Genomic DNA, 19,417 nt, shown 5'->3' with positions numbered 1-19,417 from the left:
GACTGCCTCTTGGTCCAAGTATAGGTTTCGCATAAGCATGATCAAGTGTTCTGGAATACCTGTTCTTCTCAGAGTCAGCTACAGTTTGTTGTGATCCACACAGTCAAACGCCTTTGCACAATTAATGAAACACAGATAGACAGTTCTTTGGTACTCCCTGCTTTCTGCCAAGATCCATCTAACATCAGCTATAATATCCCTAGTACCACGACCCCTTCTAAGCCCAGCCTGCACTTCTGGCAGTTCTCTGTTGATGTGCTCTTGTCATTTTTGGATAATCTTCAGCAGAATCTTATTTGCATGTGATAGCAATGATAATGTTAGGTAATTTCTACACTGTTGGGTCACCCTTTTTTCCGCTATCTACACGGTTTCTCTGAAGTCAGTGAACTGAAGGAAAACACATTAATGAAGTGGCAGAGAGCATCATAACATAAAACCGTGCCTGCTACATCAGAAGCAAAGTACACTTCTCCTTGGTTCCCATGGAGGGCATCTGTAACGTGATAAGTGAAGCCCATAGCATGGAATGAGCAAGGAGCTGTCAGGCTGAGAACACAACACACTCCTTGGCAGAAGAGGATCAGACTTGTCACTGTGTGTCAGGAGCCCTGAGCATGAGAACTGCTCGGCCCCCGATGATGAGGCCACTTCCCCTCCTCCTGACACCCGGGACTTCGTGCTGGTCTTTAACAAAATCGTTTCTGCTCAGTACTTGCACATTCAGTGTTTAGTAAGAGACCTAACTTCACCTTTCCCACGATTCTCTGGCAATCCCTACACCCCAACACAACACTGGAGGGTGCGCCCCACGTGAGCTGAAGGGCAGAGACAGTAACACATGTAAACATAGCCCATTATCTTCTACACCTTAAAAAAAAACCCTAACCTCGTAACTCTTTCAGAGCTTCAAACAAAAATTAGAATTCTTTCTACAATAAGTAGAGTGTATTTGATATAAACCTCTTCTTGACATAGGCCGTGTGGAGCGACCGCTACACGTGCCAGACAGTAGGAGACGTGGTCCTGCCCAGGTAGGGAACTTGAAATGCCCACAGGTAAGAGAGTGAGTGTGAAGTGAGTCTTAGAGAGCGAGCGTTCTTCCTAGTCCTTCTCACTGCCTCCCGCAGGCCCCCACATACAGTTCTCTCGTTTCTAGGCTTGTTCACCTCACAGTGCACAGCCTTACCTTTGGCCCTATTAGTTTATCTGCTGTCATTTTAGCAAAAAGTTCTGCTGTTTGGGCTCGAACTTGTGGGTGTGTTGAATTGCAGAACATGTCCAGTAAGTAAATCAATGCTCCTGTGAAAGAAGAAAGAATTCGTTCTTAAATTACACATGAAGAACATAATGTAACAAATTAGCTGAATTAATTTTAAACCTTATTTTAAGCAAAAGTGTAAGTACAACTGTACTGCCCCAAAGCCATTTGAGTCATTCAACTACAGTCGGCAAGAACTCGTCTCTTCCCAAGTGTAGAGCAGCTCATGAGGACAGGAGGCGCCCTGCACTCAGTGGGACTCAGGACAAGGTACTGCACACGGTTACCCTTTGCCATCGCTTCTTTGATGATCTTTGTACTTGACGTCAAAGCGTAGAGCGTCTCCAGGACAAGCTGACGACCTGCAGAAAAATAGAGGCATCTCAGGATGTGCCTCTGCACCACTGCTTACATGGACCGGCCCAGGGCTGCAGGATGGACTGCACTCAGAGTGACCCACAAGACAGGCTGTCCCAGTCCTGGGCTGCAGGACGTACTCCGCACAGGGTGACTTCTGAAATAGAGCTGTCCTGTCCCAGGGCTGCAGAACGTACCCCACACAGGGTGACCGAGGACCCCGCACAGGGTGACCCAGGACCCCGCACAGGGTGACCCATGACACGGGGCTGTCCTGGCTGCACTGGGAATGAGGACGAGGCGGCAGGATCTAACCAGCCTCAGCCTCATAGGCAGTAGTTCAGCTGGATTTTGTATCCAGACGGCCTCACCTCCCAACACCCAGGGGGGACTCCCCCTCATCAGGCGCCTAAGATCTATCTGGTGTAACTGTCGTGGAGGGGAGGGGAGTGAAGGAGAACGGCAGGAAGAGCACCAGATCCCAGTGCGATACCACTAGGCCGACCTCAACTCCAGGGAAAGCCAAGGTGTCACTGACTAAGTGTGCGTCTGAGTGCTGAGTCCTGTCCTTTGTAAATCACGCACTAGTCAGACGATCACATACAGACGGTACTCAGCAAATGGAAAACCCGACTTTTCTTTCCTCTGCTGATAACTTACCATGTTTCTGAGCTTTTCTCTAGCCCCAACCTTCAACTTTCTTTCTGGAAATCATTGGACAGACAAACGCTACTTAAATGAAACCACTTAACCCCCCCATGGTAAGCCCCTGCCTGCACCAGGCTTGCCCCCGCCCCACTCATGGGTGCACCTACTCGACGGGAGGGAGTGCAGAAGCGCCAGCAAGGTGGGCAGAACCATCGACTCGGCAATGTTGTTGACACAGTCCTGGTTGGATGTCACTATGTTCACAACCTGAAATGGGTAAGGGGAGGTAAGAGCTCTGGAAAGAATTTCAGACTGAAATAAAATTAAGTTACACAAGCTCCAAATACTAAGAAAATCATGTGAAGGAGAAATGAATTCTCAGAGAAGAGCTCAACAGTAAAAGATTGGCTTTATGACTTTGATCTTTTGGGAAAAGGAAGTATTAATGCTTATGTGTACATAATTGAGATCAGCCCTCTAAGAATGTAAAGGCTAAGAATTACAAATACTAGAGGTGTCCTACAGTGCGAGGGTTGGGCTGGCTGGTAATCTAACGGTCAGTGACGGGAACTGACCAGCAGTGGTAGACAGCCTGCAGACGGAGAGGCAGAGTTGAAATGACGCCTAGCTGGCCCTCCACTCATTTTGCAAGGCTGTAAATCACAATGGAGGAGACGGTCCATCCTTCTGCCTTGAAGGAGCTGGTGGGTTTGAACCGTCAGAGCTGTACCTTTGGGCTAGCAGACCCTATGCTGTTGTAAGGCGCCGTTGAGCCCTTGGGCAGTTCAGTTCTGTCCTGTATGAGCACCAGCAGCTGGAATCTCCTTGACAGCAACGGCTGGGTCTGCAGTTGAGCTGCCCTCAGCTAAGAGCACAGTTGTTGTTATGTGCCATCGAGTCGCTTGTGACTCATAGCGACCCTATGTACAACAGCCCTAAACTCTGCTCTGTTCTGTGGCAATCGCACCGTCTCCAACACACCCATCCCAATTACTCCAGTCACTGAATCACTCCACCTCATAGAGGGCCTTCCCCTCCTGCACTGTCCCTACACCCTACCAAGCATGATGTCCTTCTCCAAGGACCTGTCCCTCCTCGCAACATGTCCAGAGAATGTTAGACAGAGCCTTAGAATCCTTGCCTCTAAGGAGCAGCCCGGTTTGACCCTCCCCACAATGAATCTGTTTGTTTTCCTAGCAGTCCATGGTACCCTCAATACTCTTCTCCAGCACCACAGCTCAAAGGCATCAATTCTCCTTCTATCCTCCTTAGTCACTGTCCAACTCTCTGATGCATAACAAGTGATAGCAAAAACCATGGCCTGTATCAGATGCACCTTAGTCTCCAGAGAGACACCACTGCTCTTCAGTATTTTGGAGAGGTCCCTAACAGGAGACTTTCCCATGGCAATACGTCTTCTAATTTCCTGGCTGCTGGTGCCAAGACTGTTGACTGTGGCGCCAAGCAAACTGAAGAACAATCTCAACCTCTTTACCATCCATCCTGATGCTGCAAATTGGCCCAGTGGTGAGAATCTTTGTCTTCTTGACATAGAGCCTCAATCCATATTGGAGGCTACAGTCCTTGACCCTCTGTAGCAGGCGCTTCAGGTCCTCCTCAGTTTCAGTAGGCAGGGTTCTATCATTTGCATATCATAGACTGTTGATAGATCTTCCACCAATCTTGACCCTCTATTTCTCCGCATAGAGCTCAGCCTCCCAGATAATCTGTTCTGCATACAAGTTGAAAAGGTACGGAGACAGGACACTGTAGTGATGTCTAATCACAGACCTGGGCTGTGCACAGAGAGGGTAGGTCCATCGTAAAGAGAAAAAGGAATGTTCTCAATCCCCAGCACAGCAGCATTCACTCACTATACATCAGAAGGGGGCGTGATTTTCCTTAAAATGGGAAGGAGCTCTGACAGCTTAGTGGTAACAATATGCGCAGCCAATCCAAAGGCAGGTGGTTCAAATCCACCGGCTGCTTTGAGGGAGTTAAGGTGGGCAATCTCCTCCTCTGTAATTTATTGCCTCTCAAAACTGGCGGGAGGGTCAGCTATGGTTGGTTCTCACTCGAGGCACAGAAGCAGCAGCAGCAAAGGCGACCTCAGTGCCTCGCAGGAGTGGATCTACTTCCTAAACAACATGCCTCCGGAAACTCTATGAACCCTGATCAATGACGATAGTTATAGAACGGCTTCAGGCCTTTTGTTCATAGGGTTGCTATGAGTCGTGCTCGACTCGATAGCAATCAACAACAATGCTGAATGGCCAGCACCTCAAAGCAATGGGTCCCAGATCGCAAAACTGACTTTCAATGTTAGAAGGTACTTGAAAAAAATTCATGAAGCTGGTGTTTCAATGTTTTAAAACATTTCACACTAGGTTTTTTCACTAATTTGATGATTACCGTAATCTAACGCATACAGTCATTCATAAATTATTAACAAATCTGCTCCTGCAGGGGTAAACTTTTCAAAACCTACCTACACTGGGATGTGTTGAAACAAGCAAGGTCAAGGGAAATGACGCTGGGAACTAACTCTGGGTTGGCAGGAGAACGGGACTATCCTTGAAGTAGAGGGCTGTGCCCAAACATCTCTTCAGAGCACCAGGGTGGGCTCACTCCCAAGGGGAGGACGTCAACGGTGTCAGTTCACTCCCAAGGGGAGGCAGTTAACTCTTGGACCATGAAAGCCCACAGGTTTGGGGAAGCTTCCTTTTCTAGACTATAAACAATATCAGGTAGCAGATGGTTACTTTCTAATCTTCATTGAAAAAGCTGTTGTGCAGATGCTAAGAGGAGGGAACTACTAGGGCGCATGGACAGGCTCCACCCTGACGGGCAGCCAGTGTCCACGCTGCGGATCATAAACCCACATGTGGACTGACGGGCAGTGTCCACGCAGCGGATCATAAACCCACGTGTGGACCAAGCAGAGGGCCACAACCTCTACATGCCTTTGAGGGCATGAATCTTCAGGGGTCCAACTCATTGTTCCTGGTGGGTGTGAAGCCTATTCTGTAACCCAGACTACATGACACTCCAAGGATGTGCAATGACCGAAGACGACAGCACTAGACAGGTCTCACTCTTTGAAATCTGAATTTTAACGTTCACATGGTTTAACAGGATGCCTCCAGCCCACCTGAGGTGAGGATGACACTAGCGCCACGGCAGATCTAGTCAGGGTAGGGAAGAATGAGCCTGGAGCCGGCACTCTTACCTCCAGAGCCAGCTGCTGCACCTGGCCAGCTCCATGCACTCGAAGGAGAGAAAAGAGTAACTTAAAGTGACCGATGCATTCACTTTCAGAGCCTGGAGAGAAAGAATGAAAAACACATTTACTTCCAAAGAGAGTTCTCCCTAACACACCTATATACACTGTAAACACTGCTATCAGTTACAAGTCTTGGATAATAATTCCTAAGTGTGACCTGAAGGGTGTAGTCGCATCTCAAGAGGCAAAGAGATAAAGATACAGTAGAGTTTCTCAGGACTGTTCTGTTTACACATCCTATCCTACCAGGCTCAAAAAGAAAAACCCAAACACTTAAGTAAACAATTCAAACATATTAAAAACACAAGGCGTCAGATAGCTACTTTTATTCTTTATCTCTAGACTGTAAGGATACCCTTCAGCCTAAATAAATACAGAGAGAGCTCCACTTCATCTGACTCTTAATTTAGAACTGTGCCACCTGAACATGACATAAAAAACCAACCAAATAGGAAAACCAACTGAAATACACAAAGGAATTCTGGTGCAAATACAGAAAGCTGAACACCTGCTTCAATGCCAATGTCACATATTCATTACCATTTTTACTGGATACAAATAAAAATACTCAGTAACAATGCTTTATACAACATAATTCTTTTTGTTACATGGTACTATGTTTCCTCAAGTCTTGACCAACCCATAGCTGACTTTCCAGCGGGTTTTCAGAGGCAATCAATTTCACAGGAAAAGTTTTCCCATCTTTCTCCCGCAGAGCTACTGGTGGATTCGAACGATGTTCCTTTGGGTTGGCAGAGCAACTCCTTACCACTAAAGCCACCAGAACTCCCTTCTGTAGGTAGAACTATGTAACTGATAATGTTTATAGGCTTTATAATTTAACTTACTAAGACCCTTTCAAGTTAGAGAGTATGACAGTATTCCATAAATGTACTGTATTGAAATTAATTTTCAAAACACGTATTACAAAATGAAAAAAGAAACAAAGAAAAAACAAACCCACTACTCAGATTATGTGACTGTCGCTGTGACCGTGCCAGCTACACACGGACCTGCTTCCTCCCTCCCAGAGATGCACCGTCCAGAGGGAGAAGCATCAACGTGAGCAAACAGCAGCCTCTGCAGGCCCTGGCGCAGCTCAGCAATGTCTAAATGAACAGATTATTCGGCTGCAATGTGGTTTGGCACCTAAAGCACTACGATTAATGTTCCATTACACCAATTCAACTGCCTTTCAAACATCTCTAACTATGCCTTGGGAATAAGTTCTTTTCCCTAATAGCATTTCATTATTACTTATTTTAATAACTTTTGGTAATAAATTACAGAATTCAGATTTTAAAAGTACTTTAATATCCACTGAACAAAGCAAAAAGTATTTGAAATATAACACTACTTTTATGTTGAAAAAACCCTAACTTGGACTCTTGAAATAAATTCAATTGAAGCTGCATTAAATTTGTTGCCAAAGCTAGAAGCTTCAGACTGTGACCTTATCTTCCCAGATCCAGGAAGAACAGTAAAGTTTTTGTAACTGTTCTCCTAAATATGTTTAGGAAGGAAGAGTCTCACCTTTTCTGTTAAACCAATTTTTAAGTACTAAATCCTCTGGCAGCTTTTGAAGGTTCTGTGTCCACAGGACCTGACACTGCTACAGAGCAGAGAAGGGTCAAAATCAAGAACCCCTCACAGAGATGAACTCAAACACCAAAATACACTTGGTGTCAACTTATCTCCTCAGTGTGGAAGTCCGCAGATCACATCATCCTTCATTTCAACAGACTGCAGTGCATTTGCTCCTCAGTGGTCCCCTGACGTGGGACTCCAGTCTGTTGTTTACAGCTTTTAAGAAACCCGGTGTCAATTTCCCGGATGAAGGGTGGCTTTTCTGTTCTAAGGACCTGCTTGTCAGGCACAGGGGACACAAACCTGGGTTGTACTTGATGACATTCCGCAGCGCCTCCAGGGCCATCTCCACCCGGGAAAGGCGGTCCCCATGCTGTTCTGATTCCACCTTGGCCGTGTGCGTGATGGCCATGAAGGTGTGCAGGTACTGGGCCTGCGAACCGATGAAGTCCAGCAGGCTCGCAGCAAACGCCTTCGGAACCTAAGCCAATAGAGAAACAGCTGAAAACACGAGTGAGCCCAGAAATAAGCAATAACAGACTGCAGGCGAAGGAGACAAAGTGAGAAGGGGATTAGCTTCACAGATAAACACTGTTAAGTGTGCATACTAACAGGGGCAGGGAGACAAAAGCCAGCTGCAATGGAAAGGATTTCTCAACTCTTCTTGTCCCAACGCCTGAGGGACCCGGTACAGCGCACAGTGGCCTGGCCAGCGTGCCAGTGCTGGGCTCAGAGCCTGCCCCCTTCTGCCCTCACAGCAGCTCATGCCCGAGGAGTCTGTGATACCCATGCTGGCCAGGCCCTGGGGCTTCCTTTTCGGGGTTCTGGGCTCTCTTCACATGTCTGTGTCATTTCAATGATTTTCACAGTCTTTCAGACTTTGCTGTGACTTGTTTTATTGCACTGGTCGGGCACAGAACCCAGAATATTCCAAGCTAAATACATGCCTTCTACAATTTTATTATGCCTTCACAACTAAATGTAATATGCATTTAGTGTATAAATTAAAACGTCTTACTGCGCTTTGCTAATTAGTTATTACATATACCATTCTGTGACAAATACAGTCATGTAGAAATTCCTTCTTTTTCCCCAGGAAAGAGACCTTCTCAAACCAAAAGGGAGTTCTGGTGGCTCAGAGAGTTATGCTGTTAACTCCAAAACAGAGGTGCTTCTCTGGAGGTTCATATCCATCAGCGGCTCTGTGGGATCAGGATGGGTGAGAACCCTTGTGTGCAATTTACAGCCTCAGAAAACCCACTCGAGCTGTGAAAACCCAGCTGTGAGCTGCTTCCTCACTCCTGAGAGTGAAAAATAAAAAATATGCAAGAGAATACAAGGGGCCATTCTTCCATCCTAAGAAATCCACAACTCCCAAATGCTATCCACGCAAATGCCAGGCGGACAGAACTCCGACGATCCCAGGCAACGTGGAGCAAGACGGCTCGAAGCTCACTTCCAGAAGTCACCGGGAATCAGCCTGAAAGACAGGCCCTGCCGTGACCCCCTGCTACCTTCTGAAGCCCCTATGCTCCCAGCCTGCAGTTCCTTATGCTTCCAAATGATGGGCCAGACTGAGGCGTCCACGTGGAGAGGACTGGCCAGAGGTGGTGGCTCCGGACTGCACCTGGGGTCACTAGCACAAGTCACGCAGGTCCATAAGGCATGACGGACAGCTGGACACAGAACAACCCTCACTCATGAGCTTCACACATTTAACTCTTCGGCTTTAGAAATAAAGAGGCTCGACGTTATCAACAGTTTCTGTATCAAAGATCCAGCGGGGTATGAACCTTTAGACAAAAGAACAGCTATCATTTCAATGTTGTTGTTGTTAAGTGCCCTTGAGTCACAGATGACTCATAGTGACCCTATGAACAAAAGACCTGAACAAATGTATAACTGTCATCATTTTTCCAAGTTCATAGGGTTTCTGGAGGCAAGCTATTTCGGAAGTAGATGTCACTCCTGCTTCCAAGTTTGTTTTAATCAGGGTACTCTACCAAACATTGTCCACCATGAGTAACCATTATCACGTTTGGCACATCAGTGTCGCAGTGTTCAGCATCACAGCAACCACAAGTTAACCTCTGTAGAGCAATGCACAAACCAGTGCTATACTACTTCTAAGAATGTTTGAGCAAAAACAAATAAAACCAGGTCTGTGAGCCGCAGATTAAAATCACCCACCTTTGACTTGGTAGCATCACTTTCTATCCACCAGACCCACAGAGCTCTATACTGATGGTGTTTCAATGTGGAGAGGATGAATAAGGGGTCCTGGGGAACTGGCTGCATGCTGTGGTAACTGAGAAGTTGGCAGTTCAAGTCTAGCAGGTACTCCAAGGGGAGATGGGCAGGGTCGTCCCAACAAGTGTTACAGCCTTGGACACCCAGTGCAGGATCGCTGTGAGTTCAGTTCCACCAAAGCAGCGGTCAGAGCACAAGTCAACCAAGAGCTTTCAACTAGGGATCAAAGGCTCCAAACAGGAGCAAACCGACCTTACCTCCAGCTGGAACGTAGGGACTTCATTGTATACCCGAACAAAAATCTCTCCCACAATCAGTTCTTTGGCATGATCACTGTAGACAAACTCGGATCCATAAGTTTTGTCACAATCACCCTTTAGAAAAGAGAACACAGAACGTCAGATGTAGAGTGATTAACTTTTTGTTGTAAACTGATCCACTCAACTTAGTAACGTAACTGAGTTACAACAAGAAACCAGCATGCAAGAGCAGCTGCTAAAGCTGCTTGGTCCTGCAGCTGAAGGTCTGCGGTCCTGTTTCACGGGATCTATGGGGTAAAGAGTTCCACTGTCAAGTCAAGGGCAAGTGGTTCGAATCCACCAGTCCCTCCGCAGGAGAAAGAGTGGGTAAGGAGTTCCACTGCTGAATCCACCAGCTGCTCCTCTGGAGAAAGACGGCAATCCCCTTCTGTGCAATTCACAGCTCAAAAACCTAGAGAGCTCTAAGTCAGCTCTGACTGCATGCAGGGCACACAACACTTTCACTGAACTAGCACAGAGCATCTGCTTTTCGCATTATGTACTTGACTGTTGTGGACCATCGAGTCAGAACCCACACACAGCTGGTCCTCTGGCAGGTTTGCCTAGGCTGTTAACTGCACCAAGGTGGACTGTCCATCCTCTCCTGTCCACATACGACAAGGTGGCAACAACTCACAAGATGAGAGCAAACTTAAGCAAGCACTGACTGTCCACGTGGGAGAGAGGACTCAGAAGAGGAGGGCGAACGCACAGCGCAGAGAGTGGAGAAGGCGCGGTGCCTCACGTGGAGACGCCTGAACGGGGCATGCTTCTGCTGGTGGGTTCTCCACAAGTAAAAAAATGAAGAATTTTCATCAAAATAATGGAACCAGCAGAAAAATGTCTCAGCATTCGGTACACTGCTAACGTTCATAATCTTTGAGACAAGGCAATGTCTTTCCAGGGCAGTTTTTAGCCTGAATTTTCCTACTATCCCTCACTTCAGAATTCCAGCTGAAGTTTTAGGAAGTGAGTGTGATGTCTGGCTCTCTCACTCCAATCAGCAGGTATCTGAACTAAGTGATAGTTACTGAGGAATAAACACACTTGAAATGGGTTTTAAGAAGAAATACATCAATGAAAGTACCCCAAATCAGGATCTTTAATTAAAAACAGACAAGTTTATGCACAGGTTGGCAAATCAATCAAACACTGTTTTCATTGCTTCTTGGCATTTTTGTCCAAGATCAAGTATAAGAAGCATTTTAGTCAAGAAAAAACACTCAAGACAGAAAAAGAAAGAAGGAAAAAAATAGCTTTACGGGATTTAGGCTGGAATTCATAAGGAGTTTTAGATTGGACCAAAATAATATGTGAAAATAAGTAAGAACAGTTCTGTGCTACAGGAGGTGACGTTATTAAGTTTGTTCTGCTAAAAAGATAAACCATGTATAAAAATATGACATCTCTTTTCTCCAGAAATGTAGCTTCCAAAAACTTGATCTATAAAGATTTCTGGGTAGCTGTAAGGGAAGGAGTCTGAAAAACCGACAACCAACCCAGTTCTGGAACATTCAGAACAGAAGCCGCACTGTGCCTAAGTCACAAACCGTCTAAAGCGAGCGACAGCCAGCATCTAGTGCATCAACTGCGCACGCCCTTTCCCCATCTTCCACCGTCTTCGTTTACACGTGGCTGGCTGGCCTCTCCACTTGAAGGAGTCAAACCAAGTGAAGCAAACTACTAAAGCAAGGCTTTCTAAGTATAGATAGAAAAGTAAAAACCAGTTAAAATATCTGTACACATATCCAGATAACTGTAATATAAGCTAACAAAAAAAGAATCCTACGATGCTCCTATTAGAGAACAAGAAAGGCTCTTTTTACTTGGATCAAACATGAGTGGCCAAAAGTTAGAGGCTGAAACACAAAGTGACAAAGTAAAGATATATTTATTAACTATCAGGTGACCTTCCCACATTCTATCAAACCCAATTCTCAAACAGAAGTATGAAGCATACTTTCTTGATCATGTTTTCTTGTTGAGATTCAAGGAATTCAAGCAGTTCTGCTCTCGTAGAATTGTTCCATATCAAGTAAGGGCTCTCTGTGTTGCTGTTAAGCATCTTCAAGATCTGGAAGACAGAGAACTACTGTTTTGTAACATTTTTAAAAAAAAGGAAGCAGTAAGAGAAATTAGCAATTATTTAGAATGTCTACTACACAACAGAGATTGTGATAGATGACTTAAACTAAGAGTTCCCATCTCACTGGTTCTAACAAGTCTGGTGTTATGATCCACCCTCTTTGCAAGGAGAAAATCCAAGGCTGAGAGATAGAAACATCATAACCACTGTGGAAGTAGAAGCTTAAAAAGAATCACACCTCCTTGCAAAAAAAAAATTCAAGTCTCTACAAAGACTAACTTTAGAAAGGGAAAGAGACTGCATGCGCAGAGACTGAGTGAGTGACTGGTCTCCTGGCCTCGCTCTGCTTCGAGGCTTGGCGTGCGGGTATGCAGACTGTTAGGACTCAACTATCCAGTCAGTGTACTTGCCTTATTACTGCATTGCAAAGTCTAAGCCTAGACACTTCATTCTCCTCTTACATTTTCTAATATACATAATCTTTCATATTTATCGAGCTCTATGCTCTGACACCACCTTGCTCAAAGTGAAGACTAAAAAGTATTACTTTTTTTAAAAATATTTTTTTATAAAGTATTACCGCTGAAGATCAAAGGCCACAGGCTTTTTTAGGGATTACATTTCAACATTAAAAAAACGCTAAGACCTGGATTAGTAACACCAGTATCATGAAAAATGGAGAAGACTGGCTGTGCCCAGGACTCTCTCCATTGGATGCACACTGCAGCCCGTGGAAACAGAAGTCAGGAAATCAGACGACACGGCGTTCGGCATTCTGCTGTGAAAACTCTTTAAAGTGTCAAGCCAAATGTTGCTCTGCAGACGGAGGGGTGCCTGGCCTGAGCCGTGGTGTTTTTTAATCATCTATCGTCTCATATACATGTGGAGGGAGCTCTGCTAGCCTAGTGGGATAAAAAGCTGCACAGCAATCCTGAAGGCACACGGTTCAAATCTACCAGATGCTTTGTAGAAGAAAGATGGGCAACCTCCTCCCATGTGATCAACTACCTTTAAAAACCCACCGGGCAAGAAGCTGCATTGCAATCCCAGAGGTAGGAGGTTCGAACGCACCAGATGCTCTGCTGGAGAAGAGGGGCGATTTCCTCCTGTACCAGTCAGATCCGATTTGATGGTGGTGGCTGTTGTTGTTATGTGCCATCGAATTGCTTGTGACTCCTAGCGACCCTATGTACAAGAGCTCTAAACGCCATTCTATCCTGTGCCAACCTAGCCATCTCAAAAGCACTTATTCCCGACTGGAGTGGTGGGATTTGATGGTACACACAAAAAAGAAAAAAAATGTAAAAAGAAATAAAAATTAAAAAACTCGCCGGAAGGTCAGCTATGGGTTGGTTCTGACCCAAAGGTACACAACACCAACAAAGCATGTGCAAGGCGGACAATGGATAAGAAAGATGTCAGAGTAACTGATGCACTGAATCATGATGTCGTAAATGTTACATATGCCATGGCTGCCACGAGAAGGAATGGCTCTCGGGAAATGTCCCGCAAGAATGGGCCTCAGAAGCCAGGACGTTGAACTCCAGCTCACAGCCAGGATTCTTAACACTTCTTACACTGTTGCTCGACGAGCCTCAATAATAAGGTTAAAGAAACCCAGGCATCTGCCCAGGTCACAATGAGTTCTGTCATTCACATGTGCACGCCTGTTGTAACCAGGTGCGCGTGTGGGCATTTATCCCAGCATTTCACTCCTCAGTCTAGACAAGCTACACTCAGTCTGGATACCTTCCTTCCTGTTGTCTGCCCTGCGGGAAAACCACCCAGAATTCCCTGCTCATCTCATCCCTCGGTAACTGCAGACCAGTGAGGATCGGGGGGGTCCACAGCTGACAGTCACAGAGCTGACTGACCTCGTACACGGTTTCTGTGAGTGGGTGTGTGACTTCACACACAGGTTCTGAGTGGATGTGAGCGCTAAATCATCAATCAACAGCACTACACTGTTCCAGGAGTGAGCACAGGGACAGCATCACTGGCCAGGCCTCCGGGAGCACTATGCAGAGCTGGGTTCCTCACTGTGCCCTTCCACCTCCTGCCCGCTCCTCGGAGCCCAGCGCACCTCAGCAGTGCTGACCACAGCGAGCTTCCGAGCGACATAGGGTGTGAGCATGCCGGCCAAGCTTTTCCTGATGGTGGGGTTCTCAGGGGTGGCCTGGTCTTCAGACAGGTACCCTCCGAGGCGGCTCAAAGCACGGACACTGAGCTTAGCGAGGCTGTTGGCTACTTCCTGGTATTGAAAAGGAAATGCAAAATCAAAACATTACCGAAAAGAGGTAACATACTAACTTTCTGCAATCAAATCTACATGTAACATATTTTAAAGACTAAGCAAATAAAAATAAAGAAAAAAAGACTAAGTAAACAAAAACTGGACAAGAGTTTGAGGCTAGAAAGCTTATTCATTTAAAAAGCTTCTTTCTTTATAAAAAAAACTCTAGAACCTTTGTACATTTGTATCCAGCATTCACGTGTATATGCATGTGTGTGTATGAGTGATTATACTACATGTATTAATTTGTATCGTCTGTGTCCAGTAAAGGCGTGCAAATGCACACACACACCCCCACACATGAATATAAAGGTTCTTAACTATTTTCTGTATAGAAAGAAATGAGCTTTTTAAACATATGAGCTCTCTGATGTCAGTGACAGACTTGTAGGTTTTCTCCTTGACTGCTTTGCCCCTCTTAACACATTACATGCAGGTAACACATGGGAGGTCGGGAGGCCAAGTCCAACCCAATGGTGGTGGTTTGAATCCACCAGAGGCTCTGAGGGAGGAGGGGGTGGTGTCCTCTGGTGTAAAGCATACTAAGAAAATAATCTAGCTGGAGAGCCAGCCAGTCAGTTCTGACTTGATGGCAATGAGTTTAAAGTTAGTTTTGCCTGTAGCTTAAAAAAAAAATAAATAGCAACTCAGAGAATTAGAAGCAGCACATTCAAAGGGAGGGAGGGCGGACTTGCCTGCTACACACAATGACAACATGAATGGACAGGAAAAAGAAAAGAGAGAAACAGTATCTATAAACGATCAGATAATACTCAATGTAAAGACTGATGGTATTGCTTGTCTCAACCACAATTTTGCAATCATACAGGTGACTGAGTCATCAAGTGCAAATGTAAAGTCTGCCCATTATACCCACAGAAAATTCCTAGGCCTTAAATCCTTCCAGGTAAGTGGTTAAGATAAAAAGTTCTGAAACTTAAGAGAACAGTACACTTGGTTAACCTGAAAACCCATTCATTCCTGGGGTGCTCACACTGAAGTTCTAATATGCAGGTTGGGTTCAGATCCCACAGGAAAGGGGTGGCGACTTACCTGCTGATTGGTTTCTTCATTCTTCTGAATACCACTCTCTTCCAGCGTGTAGTCATAATTAAACAGATAACAGAGGAGGTGCCAGAGAATCCCAGCCTGAAAGAGGTGGGTCTGCAGCCAGAAGTCCACAGCCAACGAGCTGACACATTCCACGCCGAGGGTGGCCACTCGTGGGATATTCTGAGTGGGTAAGAAAACACACTCAGGTACAGGCCTAAAAGAAACTGCCAAACACTGGCTGCTGTAAAGGCATGCTGATGGTGCAAAATGTTCACCTCCTCCTGTTTTAAACTCTAATTACAATTTAAGTCTTTCACCCTTTAAAGCCTCAAAGTGATGCTGTGATGACGTATTAGTTATTGTCGTTGCATTCTTCTGTCACTGTCTCGTGCGGTTTATATCAACTTTAATTATGAATCAATCAGTGACTCACAGGTTGAGGGGCATCAATGACAACTGCACTGCAGGTGTAGACTGACTTCCTCACACATGTTTTACTAGTTTTCTTTCTATTTCTACAATAGTTTTACACAGTATTTGTCCTCATGTGTCAGTTGTCTCAGTATAATGCCCTCGAGTCCCTCCCAAGTTATGCCATAATTTTTGAAATCGTTGTTCCAGAGTGCTGCGTAGTGTATGAGGATCCAAGGGGGTGAGGGGTAGGAGCAGAGGACAGGTGGGGGGAGTCACAGGGTCACACAATTTGATGGGTAGAGGGAGGGGTGGGTAAAGGAAATGGGAAAGGTCCGGAAGGGATCTGGAAAGACAGGGCAATGGTGGGCATAGTTCAATGTTGATTAATTTTATAAAATATAATGAATGGGAATGATTGTATGAAATACAATGTGAATGAAGGCTAGTATAAACCTCAATGTAAAATTAATTTGTAAGAGCTAACTAATATAAAACAAAAATTTCTTAAAAAAAGATCTACTTGCATCAGAGTGCCCCTTCATATTAAACACTTCTTGGCACATGAGCTGACACACGGGTCTCCTTTTCAACAGTTCCCTGCTTCCGGGGACGCTGGTCCAAGATCAGCATCACATTCCTGCTCTATTCCAACCCCACTCTCACTCTGCCTGCGCATCAGAGAGGTCTGTCTTCTTCCCAGCATAGCCAACACTCCGAGACAGTCTTGGACGCGAGAGGAGAGGAGCTTCCAGATCTCCGACCTGTCCTCCAGGCCTGACTCCTACGTTTCCTATGTAAATATGTGTCCTTTAATTCCATGTTTATCCAGCTTTCCGTTTTCATCCTTGACGCTCTTGTAATATTTGGGACATGCCACTCTACGCTAGGGACAAAGCCTTCCTGACCACAAGATTTCCTTGGAAAATGCTTTTAGAGATCCAAAGAGCTCACTTAAAAGTACTCTGAGGGGAAAAGCAGCTCTTTACAAGCAGGACAAGAAAACCCACTGCTCATAGAAGATACAAGTGTACGCCACCTTGCCGAAATACAGCACCCGACAGAGATCTTTGATGATACCCGGCATCTCGGTCATCTTCTCCCGGCATTCCTCAAACTGAGCAGCAACACTGTAGCACCTGCTGATGTGTCCGCACACCTGCAGCAGAGCAAACGGGTGATGTCGGTGATCTTTCTTCTGGCAGACCACGGGATCTTAAGCACTCTTCTCCAATACCACAGGTCGGAGGTGGAGGGACGGAGAAGAGGGTGACCCTGAACCAGGTGGACTGGCAACACCGTGATGTGGTAATGGGCCTGAGCGAGTGAGAGATTGTGTGGCTGGCACGGGACAGGACAGTGCTCAGATCAGTTGTTCATAGGGTTGCTGTGATGGCACCTAACAACAACATGATAAACCCACGTGTGTTCTCTATAGCAAGCTCTGATGGCCTAGTGGAAAGAAGCTGAGCTGCAACCTCATAGGCACAGCAGTTTGAGGCCACCAGCTGCTCTGTGTGAGAAAGACAATCATCTGCCGTGCGATTAACTGCCTTTGAAAACCCACTGGAGGGTTGGTTACAGACCGGTTTCAACTCCATGGTACATAATGACATGGTAAAGCTACGTGTGTGTTCATTATACAGACACCTACGACAAACCCCTGTGTATTCTCTCTATGGAGACCCTGACTCATTGTAACTTTGTAGGCTGGAGTACAAATGTCTTGTAAAGTTCCTAAGGATAGAAACGTTCACAGAAACAGACTGTCTCATCTCTGCCTTGTTGAGGGGTTTAAGCTGTACCCTTGTGTCTAAAAGCCAAGCACACAGCCACTGGCCCACTGTGCACTTTGATTTAAGCCCCAGTGGAAACAAAAGCAGCTGCAATCTGTGACTAACAGGCCAAGATTAAACACAACATTTCTATCTGCTCACTGACTTCACACTGAAGCTTCCTGTCAGTTCCAGAGAAGAGAAATAAACACCAACGAGCACATGGAATGCTCATCATCTCTCACGGAAGAGATGCAAATCAAAACACAATGAGAAACAAGAACTGCTATGATGGCTACACTTTGAATTAAAAAAAAAGGAAAAAGAACTGGAGACAACGGAACACTGCTGAGGATGTCCATGGTGCACCCGCCGTGGACAAAGTGTGGTGGCTGCGAAAAAGAAGCTCAATAGAATTTCTGTATAATCCAGCAATTTTAATACTGGGTATGGGCCCCAAAGAATGACCAGGGGAGGTGGAAGCAAGCAGACACTCACGAGGAAGGAGCTAGATGAGCACCGGGAGGCAGACAGGCTCAAATGGCCAGAATTTTGGTTGGTAGCGTCTTTAAATACTGTGACACCGGGGTTTGGCATAATTAAAGAATTACATTTAAAGAAAATATCAAAACAAAACCCAAAATCAACAAACTCTACATTACTTCATAGATTTTCTATCTAAGAACAGAACTATTGCAAGCGGAACAAAAATGATGTTCATTAAAACTCTCTCTCATTGCCAGAGTCAGAATCCACTCAGCGCTGATGGGCTTTCAGAGGCTGCAGATCCCACGGGAGGGGCGGCTAGGGGATTTGAACCTCCGGAGAGGAGAGCCTTTGGGTTGGCAGCACAGCTCCCTACGGATGGTCCCTAGAGCTCCCTGACTGAAATCCCGAGGACGGGACGCTGTCGTACACTGGAGCTGGAACCGATCCACAGCAGACCCTCCAGTGGGTTGTCAGAGGTGGTCACCTGCAGGGGCGGAGACTGCCCTCCTTTCTCCCAAAGAAGGTGGTGGATCTGAACCCTGTACCTTTGCTTGGCACCATCAATTCCTTACCACTAAACCCCAGAGCTCCCTAAGAGAAGGGACACAGGAGAGGGGATGAAAAGACAGGAGCGTGACACAATGGCCAGTGCCTGGAGCTGGACGGTGGGTGCCTCCGGTTCATGAGGCTGTTCTCTACTTAAGAGAAAAAAACTGAAGCCAAGAGACTGTCACTGGTGTCTGCAGTGACCCTTAAATGACAGTCCACAGACAGCAGCTATGCGCATCACCTGGACCCTGTGCAAGATGGCCGTTTCCAGGCCTCACTCTACATCGATCCGGGGGCCAGTGTGCCCAGTGACCGTGAGCGGAGCAGTTGTACGTTCTGGCCTCACCTGGACGGACATATCACTTGGTTTACTCGAGCGATTCAAGACAGCTACACACCGACTAAACGCCTCTTGCAGCACCTGTAGAAAGAGTTGGATGCTCCAAATTTCCATGTCTGAAAGGTGTTTTCTAGCAGAACTAAAATGCAAAGAACTCTCATCCCTGGCTATTTGGTCAATAACTACTTTCTCTATTAGCATTTGCTGATTAAAGGGATAAAGGGCTTGTGGCAGGATTCGCAATTTGCTCCTTTAGAGCAAATGCACATTAGGATAAATGCACACTATACAACAGGGCTCCACTGCCTCCTCATTGCTCCTAAAATACACAGAATATAATCCGACGCTATGTGACAGAGGCGTTAACGGCAGGCTTGTGTTTGAACCACGTGACCCCGTACTGACAGGAGGGCTCGGTCTATGCCTGTCACAGTCCTACACTGTGTGATAGGAGGACTCTGTCTATGCCTGTCAATCCTGTACTGACAGGAGGACTCTATGTCTACACCTGTGACAGGCCTGCACTGTCTGACAGGAGGACTCTGTTTACACCTGTCACAATCCCACACTTGACAGGAGGACTCTGTCTATACCTGTCACAGTCCCGCACTGTCTGACAGGAGGACTCTGTTTACACCTGTCACAGTCCTGCACTATTTGACAGGAGGACTCTGTTTACACCTGTCACAGACCTGCACTGTCTGACAGGAGGACTCTATGACTACACCTGTCACAG

At 46.1% G+C, this 19,417-nt stretch overlaps 1 protein-coding gene across 1 annotated transcript in view; it reads right to left on the bottom strand.

Annotated features, from left to right (window-relative positions):
• DNAJC13 (DnaJ (Hsp40) homolog, subfamily C, member 13) overlaps window positions 1-19,417 on the bottom strand; it is a 122,468-nt gene that overhangs the window by 12,175 nt on the left and 90,876 nt on the right. The window contains exons 37-47 of the mRNA XM_006902544.1: window positions 18,688-18,762; window positions 16,568-16,687; window positions 15,118-15,297; window positions 13,855-14,022; window positions 11,646-11,759; window positions 9,644-9,760; window positions 7,440-7,617; window positions 5,496-5,587; window positions 2,434-2,533; window positions 1,549-1,623; window positions 1,190-1,302 (exon numbers count right to left, since the gene is read on the bottom strand). Coding sequence (XP_006902606.1) covers window positions 1,190-1,302; window positions 1,549-1,623; window positions 2,434-2,533; window positions 5,496-5,587; window positions 7,440-7,617; window positions 9,644-9,760; window positions 11,646-11,759; window positions 13,855-14,022; window positions 15,118-15,297; window positions 16,568-16,687; window positions 18,688-18,762 — 1,332 coding nt within the window. The remainder of the gene's footprint in view (window positions 1-1,189; window positions 1,303-1,548; window positions 1,624-2,433; window positions 2,534-5,495; window positions 5,588-7,439; window positions 7,618-9,643; window positions 9,761-11,645; window positions 11,760-13,854; window positions 14,023-15,117; window positions 15,298-16,567; window positions 16,688-18,687; window positions 18,763-19,417) is intronic.

The sequence above is a fragment of the Elephantulus edwardii genome, unplaced genomic scaffold (assembly GCF_000299155.1).
Source record: "Elephantulus edwardii isolate Elephantulus edwardi_28Jun2011 unplaced genomic scaffold, EleEdw1.0 scaffold00427, whole genome shotgun sequence".
Lineage (NCBI taxonomy): Eukaryota > Metazoa > Chordata > Mammalia > Macroscelidea > Macroscelididae > Elephantulus > Elephantulus edwardii.
This window is presented reverse-complemented; position numbering and strand designations above follow the sequence as displayed.